Source organism: Microcaecilia unicolor, chromosome 9 (genome assembly GCF_901765095.1).
Source record: "Microcaecilia unicolor chromosome 9, aMicUni1.1, whole genome shotgun sequence".
In the NCBI taxonomy this organism is placed as follows: Eukaryota; Metazoa; Chordata; class Amphibia; order Gymnophiona; family Siphonopidae; genus Microcaecilia; species Microcaecilia unicolor.
In genome coordinates this window covers 140,094,929-140,112,434 of record NC_044039.1, presented here as the reverse complement: position 1 = coordinate 140,112,434, position 17,506 = coordinate 140,094,929, and the positions used below count along the sequence as shown (strand labels likewise).

Sequence of the window (17,506 nt, the reverse complement as noted above, 5' to 3'; positions counted from 1 at the left end):
GTGTCGTCGTCGATAATACACTGAAACCTTCTGCTCAGTATGCTGCTGCGGCTCGGAAAGCGAATAGAATGTTGGGTATTATTAGGAAAGGTATGGAAAACAGGTGTGAGGATGTTATAATGCCGTTATATCGCTCCATGGTGCTACCGCACCTTGAGTATTGTGTTCAATTCTGGTCGCCGCATCTCAAGAAAGATATAGTGAAACTGGAAAAGGTGCAGTGAAGGGCGACTAAATGATAGCGGGGATGGGACGACTTCCCTATGAAGAAAAACTAAGGAGGCTAGGGCTTTTCAGCTTGGAGAAGAGACGGCTGAGGGGAGACATGATAGAGGTATATAAAATAATGAGTGGAGTGGAACAGGTGGATGTGAAGCGTCTGTTCACGCTTTCCAAAAATACTAGGACTAGTGGGCATGCGATGAAACTACAGTGCAGTCAATTTAAAACAAATCGGAGAAAATCTTTCTTCACCCAACACGTAATTAAACTCTGGAATTCGTTGCCAGAGAATGGGGTGAAGGCGGTTAGCTTGGCAGAGTTTAAAAGGGGTTAGACGGTTTCCTAAAGGACAAATCCATAAACCGCTACTAAATGGACTTGGGAAAAATTCACAATTCCAGGAATAACATGTATAGAATGTTTGTACGTTTGGGAAGCTTGCCAGGTGCCCTTGGCCTGGATTGGCCGCTGTCGTGGATAGGATGCTGGGCTCGATGGACCCTTGGTCTTTTCCCAGTGAGGCATTACTTATGTAAGCAGTCTAGAAATTTAAATAAAGTATTTATTTCAGTAGGATTTGGCACAGCAGAGCCCCGGATTATTCACATTCAAATTTAATCACCATTCAGCCAAATATGAATAACATATTCAGGGCAAAATCAAATCAAATATGAATATTTGGTACAACACTAGTAAATACTACATCTGAACAAGAACTCCTATTGACCTGTATGGAGACCTCCAACCACTTAATTTTATTTTTTTTGCATTTTTTTAAAGGTACAAATAATCAAGCAACAAATAATCACAAACTGTCAAAAACTGTATAAATGATTATACAATATAGATTCAGAAAGTGATCATATCATTTAAAAACTAAACTATGCATATGAGCAGAAGAATTAAGCTATTACAATTAATTAGGAAAGTTGGAATATTTTGAGAGAAATTTGTCAAATCTGGACCACTTGATTATGCTTGCAGTTAGCTAGAAAAGGATTCAGATAAATACTTTCATATTTTCTAAATTGTAAGACAGTATTCCACCATAAGAAAACAGAAAGATTGGAAATGTTGAATGATTTTTTAATTTCCATAGCATTAAAATTAAACTGAGCAGCATCCTCATCTGAAAGGATGTTTGTTACCATATAATAAATTTGTATGATAATTATTCCATTTGTAAAATATTTACTAACTTGGACCAAACATCTGTCCAGAATGAACGAACATTACTGCATTCAAAAATCAAGGGCCCTGTTTACTAAGGTACGCTAGTGTTTTTAGTGTGAACTAATGCTAGAGACATTCATAGGAATATATGGGTGTCTCTAGCATTAGCACATGCTAATTTTTAGCGCGTGCTAAAAACACTAGCGCACCTACAGTACAGCTTAGTAAACATGGCCCCAAGTGTCTAAGAGTCTCTTCTGTATTGTTACTAGACCAAAGATAATTTTGAGAATGGACACAGATCGAGTCTTTCAAATGTAGTCTATGTGATCTATGCTGAAGAAAAACAATAGAGATTGTGCAACTGAAGAGAGGGAAGGACTAGGACCATATCACCATAACAAAAAAAAGAGACCATTGTTTTTCAGGCAGAGATTCACCGCCATTTTCTTAAGCTTTTTGGGAAGTCAAACAAAAATTTAGAATGGCTTTGGAAGAATTTATAGAACAAGGATGTGGAGTGGTTATGAGAAGAACAAGTATTTAAAAAGATTCCACAAAGATATAGATTTAGTTCTATACAGGATCCTTTTAAAGTCTGATGAAAATTATACCAATTAAAACACTGCGAATTTATTAAATGACATTTGTGCTGAAATTAGGATAAAGTATTTTAATTCTCTGTTGGTTGTCAGTTGAGAAATTAGCCAAAGGCCATTATCAACATGACAATTATGCCAATCAAAAGGAATATTATTTCTTATAAGGATCTTTTAATTATTCCAAACTGGTAAACCATAAGAAGCTTCAGAATTTTTTTTACAAAAAGTATCAATTAAGATAATTATAAGTGTCTATACTGGCAACAGATACTAAGAACTAATTTTTTAAAATTGGTATCATCTCATGGATCATCGGAATGGGGATAGGATTTATTATAGTTGTTTCTAGAATCAGCCATGTAGGGTTATGAAGCTGTATTGAAGAAAGCAAAAGGTCATTAGAGGAGGAATGAAACCACTTAAAGTCCTAACAATTCAACAGTTGTGATACTGAACAAAATGTGGAAAATTAACTCCCCTCTGCATTTTTAGGGAACTTTAGGCATCTTTAGGGAGCTCTTTATAGCTCTAGGTGCTATATGGGGAGGTTTTTTTTAATTCTATAAGAAATTTAGTAATAACCACCTTTTAACTGCTTGTTGCCACTCCAACCAGCTTGCAACTGAAACTGCAAAGGGCCAGCAGATTCCACATGACTACAAGGATTGGCACAGTTTCAAAAGCAAGATGGCTGGAGTGGCACCAAGCGGCTAAAAAATATTTTTATGGTATACAATGTTATTATTTTAAGGGAAAGAACTGTCTTGTGCCTCTCTGCTTCCTAATTCATGTTATCAAGACAATATCTCAGCCAACCTTCTTCCCCCTGTTGTTGCAGTTGCTCTTTCAGATATAGTGCTACAATCTACCTGTAGTAATTCCGAACACTCTGTAGGTCTGGAATGTTGAATGCATCTACAAGAAAAAAAAATGATGTGATCTTAAAAGCATTATTCAAATAAATGGTTGATTTGCTGAATGAATTAATGGATCAGATGGCCTTTTGCTGCCTTTTAAATGTACCTAAATGCTTTCCTATTTCTGGAAATCCTGCCCCAGCACCAGTGGCAAAATTAAAATTAAGGGCACTCATCTCAGAAGATCAGCCACCAGGGGGTCCCCCTCCTTTCTTGGGCCCTCTGCACTGTGAGGGCTATTTGTGTATAATTTATGCCACTATCCATTGTTTGTATTAAAATGTTATGCTTCATCGGGGGGGGGGGGGGCAGAAGGGGGAAATTTAAGATTTATAAAACAGGGACTACAAATAAATGTATTGTATGTACATGTTCCTTAATAAAACATTTTAAACATAAAATGTTATGCTGTGTCACATGTTAAAGTGCGGAAACCTCCCAGAAATTAATTCTCTTGATAGGTAGCTTCAATGTTTCTTAGCTTGGTGCACCGTGTGCTATTCTTGTCTCTGCTCATGAGATGAACCACATACAGGGTCCCAAGATGCTCCCATAATCATAGATGATGCAAACAAAACATGGAAAAGGCAGGAGGCAAGTGAGAAGGGATGTGGTGCTGGAAGTAATAAAGGCTTTAAAATCTCAAAAATAAAATACCAAGTTAAGAACCAGTTTCAGCAACTTCTATCCACTAACAGCAATCTAGGTACCCAACTATTGAGAGCTCTTACAATTGCTATGTTAATACAAAACCTGACTGATGGCAAAGAACATTTGAGGCAGCTCAGAGGGAAGGCATCAAGTCATCCCACTACTCTGCCTAAGAATTTGGAAGGAAAACCATACTGAAAATTATGTATGCGTAAGGACTCCTCAGAATTCACTAATAAGATCGATATTTCTGGATTTTCTCTCTATGCACCTCTCACTTGCATTGCAGACTCCCAATCTTGTAAGCAGACTTTTGTAAAATAGGTGCCATTTGGTGTTGGCTAGGCAGCAGTGCCGATGTTGTTGCTCAGGTGCCATGGCTGTGGCCAGCAATGATTTAACACAGACTGCCTCTGCAGTGTCCTGTCTAAGTTACATCAGGAGACCAGACACAGCAGATGTCCCAGGACTGGCAGGAGCAGGCAGCCTGTCTTCTTAACTACAAGTAAAAATATTCAAATTGTGACCATCACCTCAGGGACAGCACACATACTCCTTCCACTGCTAGACACTTTGTTTAAATCAGATGGGCTTTTGTTTGTATGGTGACTCTACAGGATGTGGAGACCACCAGTCCTGAGCATTTTACTTTGGGTGACAAGGGCTGCCAAAGGCAGCCCTTGCTTCAGAGCCTAATTTCAAATAGGACCAGATACTTTGTGAAATAACACAAAATCCTGCAAGATGACACTCAAAACCTATACTGAAAACTAACCACACCATAACAGCCCTAACCTACCTATGAAAAGACAGTGATATAAATATTATACTGGGCCTTAAAGCACCAATATACCGGCTACTGGTAAACTGGAACAAGCTAGAATGTTCATACACAGACACTATATGCTAGCACAGGGGTGAGCAACCTCAGTCCTTGAGGGCAGCAAGCCAGTCGAGTTGTCAGGATTTCCCCAATTAAAATGCACGAGATCTGCACTGCCTCTATTGTATACAAATAGATCTTATGCATATTCATTGGGGAAATCATGAAAATCTGACTGGGTTGTGGCCCTTGAGGACTGAGGTTGTCCACTCCTGTGCGAGCAGACTCCTTCACCTCAGAATATGGACAGCCTCTCTCATCTGGTACAAAATAGGGGACCACAAAACACCTGCAGACAAAACCTGCATTGGATACCTCAAGAAAGTCAGACTTTAAGCAGGGCAATACTGGTAAGAAAAGCAGAAATGAATTTTCTCCTGTACTTTATCAAATAAAAATATTTAAAAAAATGTACATTTAAAAAAACAGGCACACCTCAGTCCTTAACAGTATTAAATTAAAAAAAAACAATTTCTACCTTTGTTGTCTAGGAATTTTAGCATTAATCCTGTTGATACTGGAAAAGTATCGTTTTATTTTTCTTTAAAGAAATTATCACTACGTATCTTATTAAACTGCTATCCGTGACAAACTATTGCATAGGACCCTGATGGCGAACCTATGACACGCGTGTCAGTACTGACACGCGTAGCCATTTTCAGTGACACGCGGCCGCATGTGGCCGCATACAGAGAAGCAGCGGAGTTCCTTGCTGACACCCGGGGCGGATCGCCGATGCGCCCCCCCTCCCCCCCGGTGCAGCGCGACCTCCCCCCCCGGCGAAATCACCCGGTGCATGTTTACCCGCTGGGGGTGTGCCGTGTGCGCTCCTATTGGCTCCCTCCCTGCTGCTCCCTCTGCCCCGGCTCCTCACTTCCGGCCGGCGGAGCAGAGAGCAGCGGAATGCCGTGGGGGACGCATCTCTGAGGGCCCTGTGATCACCATTACCAGCAACCATCATCCAATCTACTGTTCTGGGGTGTCGTGGATTTGTAATTGACCACCATTACTGAGATAGGTGAGGGGGAGGCTGGGAGAGGCGAGGGCATGTGCTATGGGTGCCGTTTCCCGCCATTAGAAATAGCGGCAGCCATCTTAATTTACATAAGGTGGTCAGTTAGGCTAGTTAACCCTTAATTGCCTGCAGGGCTAACAGGCTATCTATAATTCTATCTTCTGTCTCTGCCCCCCTGATGGAGAACTCAAAAAATAAAAAACCAAGGTTAAGTAAAGGAAGTGGTAGTAGCAGTAGCCGACCCTTTCAGGAGACATGGACCGAGATGTATGGCATTATAGAAAAAAATGGCAAATCATTTTGCGTTCTATGTACTGAAACGGTAGTAAGCAGAACGTGGAATATAAATAGACATTTTGAAACTAATCATTCCCAGCTCTTGAAAAAAAGTGAGGATGAACGGAAGGAATACATTTCCAGGCAGCTACACTTTTATAAGAGCCAATCTAAGTCCATCCTTAAATTTGTAAAAGGTTCTACAAATTTAACATCTGCAAGTTTGAGCATTGCTCACTCCATAGCTCAGCATGGAAAAGCACTCAGTGAGGGAGAATTTATTAAAGAAACTCTCCTAAGATGTGCACCAGTTCTATTTCACGATATGCAGAATAAAGATGCAATTATTAAGAGAATATCTGAGTTACCAGGAAATTTGGAGTGCCTGGATCCGATTACCAGACACTTTTAGCACCCTGAAAAATATAGCAATGGCTTTACTCACAATTTTTCCCTCTACGTACTTTTGTGAAACCTTATTCTCAGCGTTAAATAATATCAAAACCAACAAAAGAAACAGATTGACAGATGAAGTTAGTAGCGCTTGCTTGGGCTTGAAGTGTACAAAATACCAACCTTCAATTGAAGATTTAGCCAATGAAATTCAGCAACAAAAAAGTCACTAATAGGCAGATTAGTTAAAGAATTCCTCCTCCCCCTCACTTATCTTAGTTCATGGCACCCCACACAAGTTAAATAATATCAAGACCAACAAAAGAAACCGACTGACAGATGAACAAAGAAGTCACTAAGTAGGTAAGTTAAATAATTCGTTTTTGGTTTATTAAATACAGTTTTATATTACAATTATACATTTTTGTTATTTAAACTATAAATATCGCGAAATTATGGTTTTTTTCTCGAAGTGACACACCACCCGAGTTATGCTCGGTTTTTTGGCGAATTTTGACACACCAAGCTCAAAAGGTTGCCCATCACTGGCATAGGACATTGGTGTCACAAAGAACTATCTTTTATGGTGATACAAACCTATGGATGGATTGGATACAGTTTACCACTCAAAGTTTGAATGTATCTGATTGTTATGTTTGTTCCTCCTCCCGTATATGAAAAAGTGGGAGTACGACCAGGGAAACCAGAAGCTGGAAGATGTTCTTAAAAAAGACTTTATTAAAGGTTTAGAAGACTCGACACGTCGTGTTTCGGCCGTCAGGCCTGCATCAGGAGTCTGCTACGTAAGGTGCTGCAGAGCAATGACGATGGAAATCCTCTGAAGGTATTGCATCAAGTCTCTTGTGCTGTGAATTGATGAAGAGTAGTAGAATTGATTCTTCAGAAATAACGTATTAGTCTTTAAAAAGACTGTTTTGAAAAAGTCCGTCGGAAGCACTGCTCGCTCTGTTGTCCATGAGCAGATGTATGGTGGTACTGTGGGACTAGAACTCTATACCCGACCTTACCCTCTAACTGGCAGGGACAATGTGCTCTGGTTCAGTTAGTAGTTCCAACCACCATAGCATCTCAACACAGTAATAAAGTTCCTTCTAGAAGAAAATGGGAAGTCCCTGGTTCATTTGATGATAGAATTTATATAGATTCTATAGGTGTATCAAGGGGGGTGCCAGATGAATTCAAGACTCATAATCAGATTGCTGCAGGTTTTTAATCATCACTGTTTTTACTATTAATAAGAATGTTGACTGAATCAATTACATTTATTATAAGCAAAGCTTTGCAAGGACTTACTACTTTGGCTGATGAACTTGCTAAAAACTCAGGTGTAGACACCACCTGGACTGGGTGGATGGACAATATTTTTGGGAAATGGACAAACTTTATCTTATCTGGTTTAACCACTCTGATAATTATTATTGTTGTATTTGCTTTTCTTGGCTGCTGTGTCTTACCTTGCATTAGAGGTTTAGTGCAGCGTTTGATTAAAACTGCTTTAAGTAAGAGAGCCTGCAGGGCATGCTTATGCCCTGTATGAACAATTACAAACTAATTACATTGAAAATTATGATATTGTGTATGCACAAATGCAAGCTGTCCCACCTGCTGAAGATACTGAGACTAATGTTTAATAGTTTTATTGTTATAATCATCATACCAAAGTCACCTTCCTCTGAAGTTATACAAGTTAGATAAGCAATAAGAACCTAAAGGACATATTAAAGTCCTTATAACCACTTTGTCCTGTCATGCACGGCCTACCTTTTGCTCACAGTCTGCCCTAAAGTATATGGATTCTACCTTCTACCCACCATCTCCCTCTACTTGTTTCTTTATTTAGGTGACTTAGATCCGCCTCTTAGTGCTCATGAGGTTGTATACCCATGACAGGTAAGACAAGCACGGATTCCCTCCTGCTAAGGGAATCAAGGCCGCCTGCAACCTAAGACAGCTTGTGGCCGGGGGACTACCACCAAACCTGTTGTTAAAACAGGTTCAAGACAGAGGCGGGACACAAGTCTATGTGCAGGACTAGGCTTGTCACTTGTGATACCAGAGTCACACTGATATAAAGTGAAGCCCTTACTCTCAAAGGCCTTCAAGGGGGGAGATGTAGACTATGAAGGCACCTTGAAGAGATGTAGAAGGTGAGGGCACTTTGAAACAGAATTAAAAGAACTACTTGAAACAGACTCCAAAGGACGAAAGGCTGGGCCTGTGTGACTCCTCATGATATGTGCAGACACCCTTGCGTGCAGACAAAAGGAGAAGAACAAGGGTGCAAACAGGCCTAGAAAAAAAGAAGTGGTAAACGCTGCATGTCAGGATAAAATGGTTTAGCAACGTAGGGGTGTAACTTTGGGAAAACAGATGGCCAAAAGGAGAACAAGATAATTCCTGAGTAAGGTGACTAGGTTTTCCAAGAAGTATTAACCACCTGTTTATCATATGAACTGCCTATGAACTGTTAATCAAGAGTAAATGTGTATTAGTAATTGTCTTTGGATCATTAAATGGGAGCCAGTCACAGCCAGCACCTTTGTGCAAGCAGGGCTGCTCTCCCATGAGAAACTAATCAATTGTATCTGCAATGGCAAGTAATAATAAAAGAATTGTTTTTCTTATAAAGAATTAATTTGATTGCTTTCTCATACACGTAGCCTTGTCTTTTATCTCTTCCAAGCAAGAATTTACCTGGGTAGTTTGCAGAGGTAGTAAAAGACTAAATATAGCTGGTCTTTTATCACTCCAAATTGTAGGTGGCTGGTATATAATAGTTTAGGGGTGGTAAAAGAGTCCAGAAAAACACTGATAAAGTCAGTATCCTAGATGTATAAGCAGACATGCTATGTTATATAATTTGAGAGCAGGAAGACCCGACCCTCCTTTTTTCCAATTACCTATGAGATTGCAGAATTTTACTTTTTGGTTTCTTTCCACCCCCTCTCCTCCCCAACAAAAACAAGATACTACACTGAAGAGATTCCTAATATCTCCGTTTCAAATATAAGGGTAGCATTTACAAACAGTATAGCCATTTTGGGAAGATGACCATACAGAAAAAAATTACGCTTCCCATCAAACACAATGGGAAACAACCATTTCTGTAATGACTTCTTGGTAAAGAAAGTAATTTTAAGACATTAGCTTGATATAACCTAGAAATACTGGAGCACAGCTGAATACCTAAACAAGTACAAGAATCTTGTGACCTCCTCAAAAGAAACTGTAGACCTTCTCAGTCTGCTCTCCCAAAATTTATTGCCAAAACTTCTGTCTTAGAGATTTAAATGAAAGCCAGAAAAATACCCCAAATTCAGCTAAGGTTTCCAACAGGGCTGGCAAAGAGGTCCCATAATCTATTATATGAACTAAAAGATCATTCACAAAGATATTTTAAAACTCTCTGATTAAGTCACCCACCATAATTATAAGTAAGCCAGCAAAAGTCCTATAAGAGTTCAAAAAAATTAATGTATTGATTAGGTGCATAGACATTAACTAAAACCAAAGGCTGACAGTTCCAAGACCACATGAACTACAAGAAATCTTCCCAGAGGGTCCACAATACATTGGGTTCTTTTTTCTAGAAGCAAACCTCCCAAAATAATATAATGACCCCTTCCTTCCTATTCTAAGTTGACCCCTCTACATACTCACCGACACAAATTTGTAAGGTCCAAAGAATTCAAGTGTGTACATATGCATAGTTTATAAAAGACACATAGACATCCACCTCAGCTATGCGTGAACTACACTCTGTGCAACTAATTTTTTTTTTTTTTTGCTACATGAAAAGCAAGCTTTCCATGTGGAAAATGTTTTTAAAAAAATACTTCCTAAATGCTTTTGTAATTCAAACCAGAATCAGCTGAAAACATCAAGGACAAAATACATGGAACACTCTTTCTAAATGTAATGCTTTTACCATGATTCCCTCGGATGTCTAGCCACTTCCATTTTTCCATAGCTCCTGACTTCTTCAGAATGGTTTGGTACATTTGCCACTCCGTCTCAAATTGATTAGAGCCCAACTTATCCTTTGTTTTTGAATCTGTCAGGTCCCCTGAAAAGAGATCAAATTTATTATACTGCATTACTAACTCTTATTATTGTTTTATTTATTTTATTTATTGCACTTGCATCCCACATTTTCCCACCTATTTGCAGGCTCAATGTAGCTTACAAAGACCTGTTATGGCATCGCCATTCCAGGTAAAAGATACAGTTGGTATTACAAGAGATCAAGGATGACAGAGAAGAACTAAGCAGACAGTTATAGAAAGGCGCCATTCTGAGTAAGAGAGGAGTGGTGAAGTATTATAGATTTTGCTCATTCTCCCTGTCTCCTCAGCTCGAAACCTTGGGGTCATCTTTGATTTTTCTCTCTCCTTCTCTGCTCATATGCAGCAGATTGCCAAGACCTGTCGTTTCTTTCTTTACAACATCCGTAAAATCTGCCCCTTTCTTTCCGAGCACTCTACCAAAACCCTCATCCACACCCTTGTCACCTCTCGTTTAGACTACTGCAATCTGCTTCTTGCTGGCCTCCCACTTAGTCACCTCTCCCCCCTCCAGTCGGTTCAAAACTCTGCTGCCCGTCTCGTCTTCCGCCAGGGTCACTTTACTCATACTACCCCTCTCCTCAAGACCCTTCACTGGCTCCCTATCTGTTTTCGCATCCTGTTCAAACTTCTTCTACTAACCTATAAATGTACTCACTCTGCTGCTCCCCAGTATCTCTCCACACTCGTCCTTCCCTACACCCCTTCCCGTGCACTCCGCTCCATGGATAAATCCTTCTTATCTGTTCCCTTCTCCACTACTGCCAACTCCAGACTTTGCGCCTTCTGTCTCGCTGCACCCTACGCCTGGAATAAACTTCCTGAGACCCTACGTCTTGCCCCATCCTTGGCCACCTTTAAATCTAGACTGAAAGCCCACCTCTTTAACATTGCTTTTGACTCGTAACCACTTGTAACCACTCGCTTCCACCTACCCTCCTCTCTTCCTTCCCGTTCAAATTAATTGATTTGATTTGCTTACTTTATTTATTTTTTTGTCTATTAGATTGTAAGCTCTTTGAGCAGGGACTGTCTTTCTTCTATGTTTGTGCAGCGCTGCGTACGCCTTGTAGCGCTATAGAAATGCTAAATAGTAGTAGTAGTAGTAGTTGAGCTATGTATTCTCGTGGTAGGCCTTGTTGAAGAGATAGGTTTTCAGAGATTTGCGAAAGTTGGTGATTTCGTTAATTTTTTTCAAATGTATTGGTAGTGCATTCCACAGCTGCGTGCTCATGTAGGAAAAGCTGGTAGCATGTTAGTCTGTATTTCAGTCCTTTGCAGCTGGGGAAGTGTAGATTAAGAAATGTGCGGGCAGATCTTTTAGCATTTCTGGGAGGTAGGTCAACGAGGTCTAGCATGTAAGTCGGGGCATCTCCGTAGATGATTTTATGAACAATTGTGCAGATCTTGAATATGGTCCGTTCTTTAAGTGGGAGCCACTTAAGGGTTTTGCACTTTCATATTTTGTTTTCTGAATACAAGTCTGGCTGCGGTATTCTGGACTGTTTGAAGTTTCTTGACGTTCTGTTCTTTACAGCCGGCGTAGAGTGCATTGCAGTAGTCCAGGTGGCTTAATACCATCAGCTTTTTTTCAACTTTTTCTCATTTATCAAACAGATAAAAGTATCCCAATTACACAGTACAAATATGAACAGCATCATGTGGGTAAGTACTAAACACAATCAGAAGGTACAATTATCAACACCAAGTCTGCAAAATAGTGACACCCGTCCCTGGCCAATACAGAGGATCATGCCATCACAGCATTCAGGTCTTTTCTATGTACAATTACCTGAGTAACTTATACCAAATGCAGCAGTACTATGCTCATCAGGTACTGCTGAAGTCAAAAGGCAACATTTTATTTTTAGACTAACCAGCACATCTCTATATAAAATTAGAAACAAGGGAAAGTTTAGAAATAAATTTAAAAAAATTCTGGATTTATCTGCCCTGGGGATGGCTACGAGCATGGGTCCTTGGCCCAGATACACATGATCATTCTGCAGTTCACTGTCTCTGTTTGTGAACCTTCTGATCTCAGGGTTGCCCTCATCACTGGGTCCAAATAAGTAACTTTCCCTCAGTTGAGGCTTTGTTGAGCCCCAAGAATAGTAGTACTCCTCTGGCTTCAAGCAGGTGCTGCTGTCCACCTTCTGACAATGTGGAGAGGCTGAAGTGGAAAGTTAGGAGCATCACAGAGAGGCTGCCTACCAATAGCACAATCCCATTCAGCTGTCACTAGCTGCATGGAGAGTAAGGCCTTGTTACACTGCAGTCCAGTGTTGTGATCTCCTTATACTGACTTACAAGTGCTTTCATTCTGCAGCTTCTCAGTATCTCTCCTAACTCTCTCTACATCCCCTCCCCAGTAACTCCATTCACCAAGTAAGCTACTCTTATCTATAACCCTTCTCCTCCACCAACTCCAGATTCTGTTCCTTCTATTTTGCTGCACCGTATGACATGAAAAGGCTTACTAAATTGGTATGGTATTCTCTGCCTCTGCCCCATTCAAATCCAGGCTGAAAGTCCACCTTTTTGAAGCTCCTTTTAACTCTTAAGCCCCTCACTTGTTCCATACCCATACTGTTTTTTATCATTTCCATCATAAATCTAACTCCCTAAAAGCCTAGTTTGTCCTATTTGTCTTTCTTTAATAGAGTGCAAGTTCTGTCAAGAAGGGACTATCTCACATTTTGTGTACAGTACTATGTATGTCTCGTAGTGGTACAAAAATAAGTAATAGTAGCAGCTACAGATATGGAGTTCTGAAGATGGACCCAGGTGAATTGGCTCCAGTGATCTCTTACTTTACTAGACACCTTCTGGCTACTGTGATGCTTGAAAGAACTATAAATAACCATGTTGGTGGCACAGAAAGCACTATTCAAAACTTGACTGAGTGTTCCACAATCGCAGAGAGGTCATCTGTTAAACAGGAAGAAAGCTGGAAGCCTGTGAACTTCAAGCTGTCTCTTTATAGATCTCTTCCGTGCTATCTGAGTGAAAGACAAGACTGTCTACTCATCAGAAACTAGAGAGGCTAGAAAACATTTTAACTCCTCTAAACAATAGAAGTTTTAAGTTTTCTCCAGCTCCTGAGTCTGTTGTCCTAGAGATCTTGTTAGGAGGCTTTTAATGGAGTTTCTTAACAACTTGGAACAAGCTATTCCATCATAGTGTAAAGTGGAGAGGGCTCCATCTGGGGAGCAATCATTAGTAACCATGGACAGCGTGGACCTCACTGCCTTTTTGGAAGGTACCTATAATGCTGCAGCTGCCTGTGCAGCTGTACTTATTTTTTTGTCTAAGCCAAAGATGCTGTGATGGGTTTATTTTTCTGTAGTAGCAATGTGATGCTTTTGGGTGAAAGTGTTTTGTTATTTCCTGACGGGTGTAAGCAAACTCAGCTTAGACGTAAACATTTCTATCAAATGCTACCTAAGGTGGTCAGTACTTGGGTATCTTGGGTGGTCAGTACTGTTTTGAGATATCTGCCTACAATGCTTACTTTGCTTAGTCAACATCAGATATGTTTTCTATGATCAACAATGTTGGCGAGTATTTCTGAATCAAAGGGCAATTTACTGCATACCTTAGCCTTTTGTCCATTTTTTGTATTCTCTACTTGTTTGTACAACATCTGTTTCCATGTTCTATTTGTTCTCCTGCATTTTGGGGGATTAATGCATGAGAATTTCTGTTTTGGTATCCCGTTTAGGCATATTCTGTAAACTGCACATAAAGTTAGGCACAGTTTACAGAGTACATCTAAATCTGTCCACATGACTAAAATTTAGGCACAGTCATTTACGCTAATGAAAATCTGGTGTAAATGCCCATGCCCAACTTTAGGCATGGAGTGGGTTATTCTATGTTTATTTAACACCGTGTGTACATTTTTGGAATGCCCGAAACACACCCATACTTCTCCCATAGCCACACCCCCTTTTGGGATCCGCACAGAGTTTATGTGGACTGCGTTATAGAATACCCTTAGCTAGTACTGTGCATAAATTCTAATTATTGTCAATTAGTGCAAATTGCTTGCTACCAATTATCAGTGCCAATTGGCTCATTATTAAGTTATGTGTGCGAGTTGGCTATGTGTGGTGATTTGTGCATGTAACTCAAGGTGTCATATATAGAATTAGGTGGATATTGTTTACATTTGATTATGTTACATTGCAAACACACTATTATCTTGCTTGCTATGTTCTTTAAAATTCCATAACTAGAACACTTACAAAAATTAGAATCAGGTTCACATCTGAAACTGTTTGTTGACTACACAAAATAGAGTCAATGCAAAATGAAAGATAGCTACCCATTTCCCCTTCACAACATCAAAATAGTTCCCTGCTCTGCACATTTTTGCAATTTTTGAGAGCTAAAATTTCTGTGTTCACAATCTACTATCAAAGGGGGAAAAATCAAAAGATTATGTTTCTAAATTCTATACCTGTCACCAGAACAAGGGATGGTTTGATAAAATCAATGCTTTCCATGCAGAACTTCTCAAAGTCTGAGGTTCGCTCAGGATGAAGAAACTTACTGATGTGCAAATCTGTAACCTGTGACCAGAAAGAAGATAAATTGATAAGGGAGAAAAACTGTTGCATGCTGCACAGGTTCACCTTTAAGAAGAGTTGCCACCCACACCGCTTGTCTGGAATATTGTTTCTTTGCTATGGAATTAAGTGTACTTTTTGTTGCTTTGAAATGTGATGGGAATATTTTAATTAGATGAGATTCTGTTATATACTGGTTGATGCTGTACTGAGTTCTGGAAGTTATTCAATACAAAACAAGTTTACACTAACAAGAGTTTTCCTATCTGCTCCAGTAAGTACCCCCCCCCCCAAAAAAAAAAAACACAACAACAACAAAAGTCATGACAAGTACAACTGTCACTGTCCCTCATCCCATTCTTTATGCTTTGTCTGGCTTTCCTGTTTCATTGGCTATCCTTTCACCTCTCTGGCATCCATTTGCCCCCTGGACCCCTCTATCCTGGTGTCATCATCTGTCTCCCCTTTTTTAAATATCTAGCCTACATTTAATTTTGATGCCGAGTTCACCCCATTTAATACTGCTTTATCACATTACTACATGCAATAATATAAGCCTGATTTTATTTATTTATTTATTTATTAGGTGGGGGGGATCAGAAGTATACCTATAATATGTAGTAAAGTACCAACTGGCACTATTAATCGGTAAATAAATTAAGGACCTTGTTTACTAAGGTGCGCTAGCCTTTTTAGCGCGTGTTAACCGTGTAGACGCTCATAAGAATATTATGGGCATCTACACGGTTAGCTACAAATGCAAGCGCGGCTTAGTAAACAGGGTCGTCTGTAGTACTCCATCCTCTGTCTTGGCCAGTCTTCATTCATTCGCGCACATCCTGGTTTCATTTCCCAACACGGCACAGACCCTTTTAACATAGTCAAATGCCCATAAATTATTTTGTTCGGCAACGAGCTTAAACTTTCTGCACACATGATAGACCACTCTCGAGGCAAACGCCGTGTACCACACCTTTAAATGAGGTTGTGCTTTCCCGTTCACTCCTGGCTGGCTGGCACTCTCTCAAGCTCTGCCATTATCTTCAGGCAGCCTCACAGTTTAACGGTCCGGCAAAATGTAAAAGACGAATACAGCGAGATCCCAGGGATACTAGCTTTTACACCGTCCCTTAACGTTCCTCGACTCTGATCTACCCTAGAGACTCACTTGTATCACCCAGAAAACATTGACAGCCTCTGCACCGGGCGCTGGGATCAGGACCTGAGACTGCCACCTCTGCTGTTGTTTTGGGGTATCGGCAGTGCTATAAATGTCCAACAACACAGCCATAACAGCAGCCATCAACAGCCCCGCTATGATCTTCAACAGCATCATCCTACGCTGAACCAGCAGCATCAATCCAAAGCTAACCTGTCCTACACCAGGCAGGCAGCCAGCAACTTCCGGCTTCATGACGTCCGGGTATGCATGACCAAGCGGTTAGCCTTGTTCCACACCACCAGTGACCACAGGTTGTTCTCATCTCTATGATCCACTTGGAGAACTCTGCCCACTTTGAAATCATAGAGACACATTTGCGATGTTTCCTATAACATGGAAAGACAGCGCCGCGAATCGGTGGCTTGGCTTCTAGTGAATGGTTCCCAAGGAGACAAATTACATCTCCCTGGGAACTTCATTGTGCTCTAAGGAGGTTCAATGAATTACAGGACAGGAGTGGAAGTGAGCCTAACTACTTCACTGTAAAAGCTGAAGCCAGTAGGCGGAGCTTGCCGCGGTTTTAGTACACCCAAAACAATAGCAAAAGATTATTAGAAATAAGGGACTGCCTCTGTGTGGTCCCTCTAATAATTCTTAAAGCTGTTCCAGTTGGATAGGCGGTGCTTTAAAAGGTGAAGAACAAAGCGTTTGTTTGTTTGTTTGTTGTTTTTTACTTATTGGACAGGTTTTTTTATGTTAAAGCTTTCCATATGTAGACATAAATATCATGAAGTAACAATTGAATATCACTAAAACAGCTTTAAATTTATTGTAGCTGGTAGAAACAGCAATTCTAATGAGCGATCTGTATTTTGTGCTTATTTTTCTACACTGTACTATACAATACAGATGGACAGATTTCAGTGAGGCCATCCTCTTTCCTGATGGGAAGGAGTGGAGGAGTAGCCTAGTGGTCAGTGCAGTGGACTTTGATCCTGGGGAACCAAGTTCAAGTCCCACTGCAGCTCCCTGTGACTCTGGGCAAGTCACTTAACCCTCCATTGCTCCTAGTACAAAATAAGTACCTGAATATATGTAACCCGCTTTGAATGTAGTTACAGAAAGGCAGTATATCAAGTCCCATTTCCCTTTCCCCTCTTTCCTGATGGGTTCATCTTAACTGTTGTAATCTGCCATGCTGGAATTTACCTTTTAGATGCACCAATGGATTATTCTGTAACATGTTTCAGGAGTAGGTGGGTTTATAAGTCAAAGTCAAAATAAAAATACATATTTGTTTCATGCAGATCTCTTTTGTTTATATTTCAACTTTTTTATTGTGAAAAATCAAAGCAATACAATATAAACTTCAAGCGTAGTGTATATACAATTTGTCTCTCCTATTGCTCTGTTTAAATACAGCATTTACAATTGATGGCCTTAAGATAATATGATCCCCTTTCCCTGCTCCCCCTCCCACCCTCTTACCCCTCCCCCTTCCCTCCTGATCTCTTTTGTTTAAACATGACTAAATGGGCTATAAGCCCCTAATG

General features: G+C 40.2%; 1 protein-coding gene across 4 annotated transcripts in view; it reads right to left on the bottom strand.

The window, feature by feature from the left end:
• TMEM62 (transmembrane protein 62) overlaps window positions 1–16,238 on the bottom strand; it is a 121,824-nt gene extending 105,586 nt beyond the window's left edge. For 2 of the 4 annotated variants that reach the window (XM_030214509.1, XM_030214510.1), the window contains exon 1: window positions 2,867–2,907. Coding sequence is in view for 1 of the 4 variants with exons in the window: in XM_030214511.1 (XP_030070371.1) it covers window positions 2,867–2,912; window positions 10,082–10,219; window positions 14,683–14,794; window positions 15,960–16,205 (542 nt within the window). In the remaining 3 variants the exon portion in view is untranslated. Of the gene's footprint in view, window positions 1–2,813; window positions 2,913–10,081; window positions 10,220–14,682; window positions 14,795–15,959 lie in introns of those variants that run through there. The other 2 variants (XM_030214511.1, XM_030214508.1) reach the window with 2 other exon arrangements.
• Between the last annotated feature and the right edge of the window lie 1,268 nt (window positions 16,239–17,506).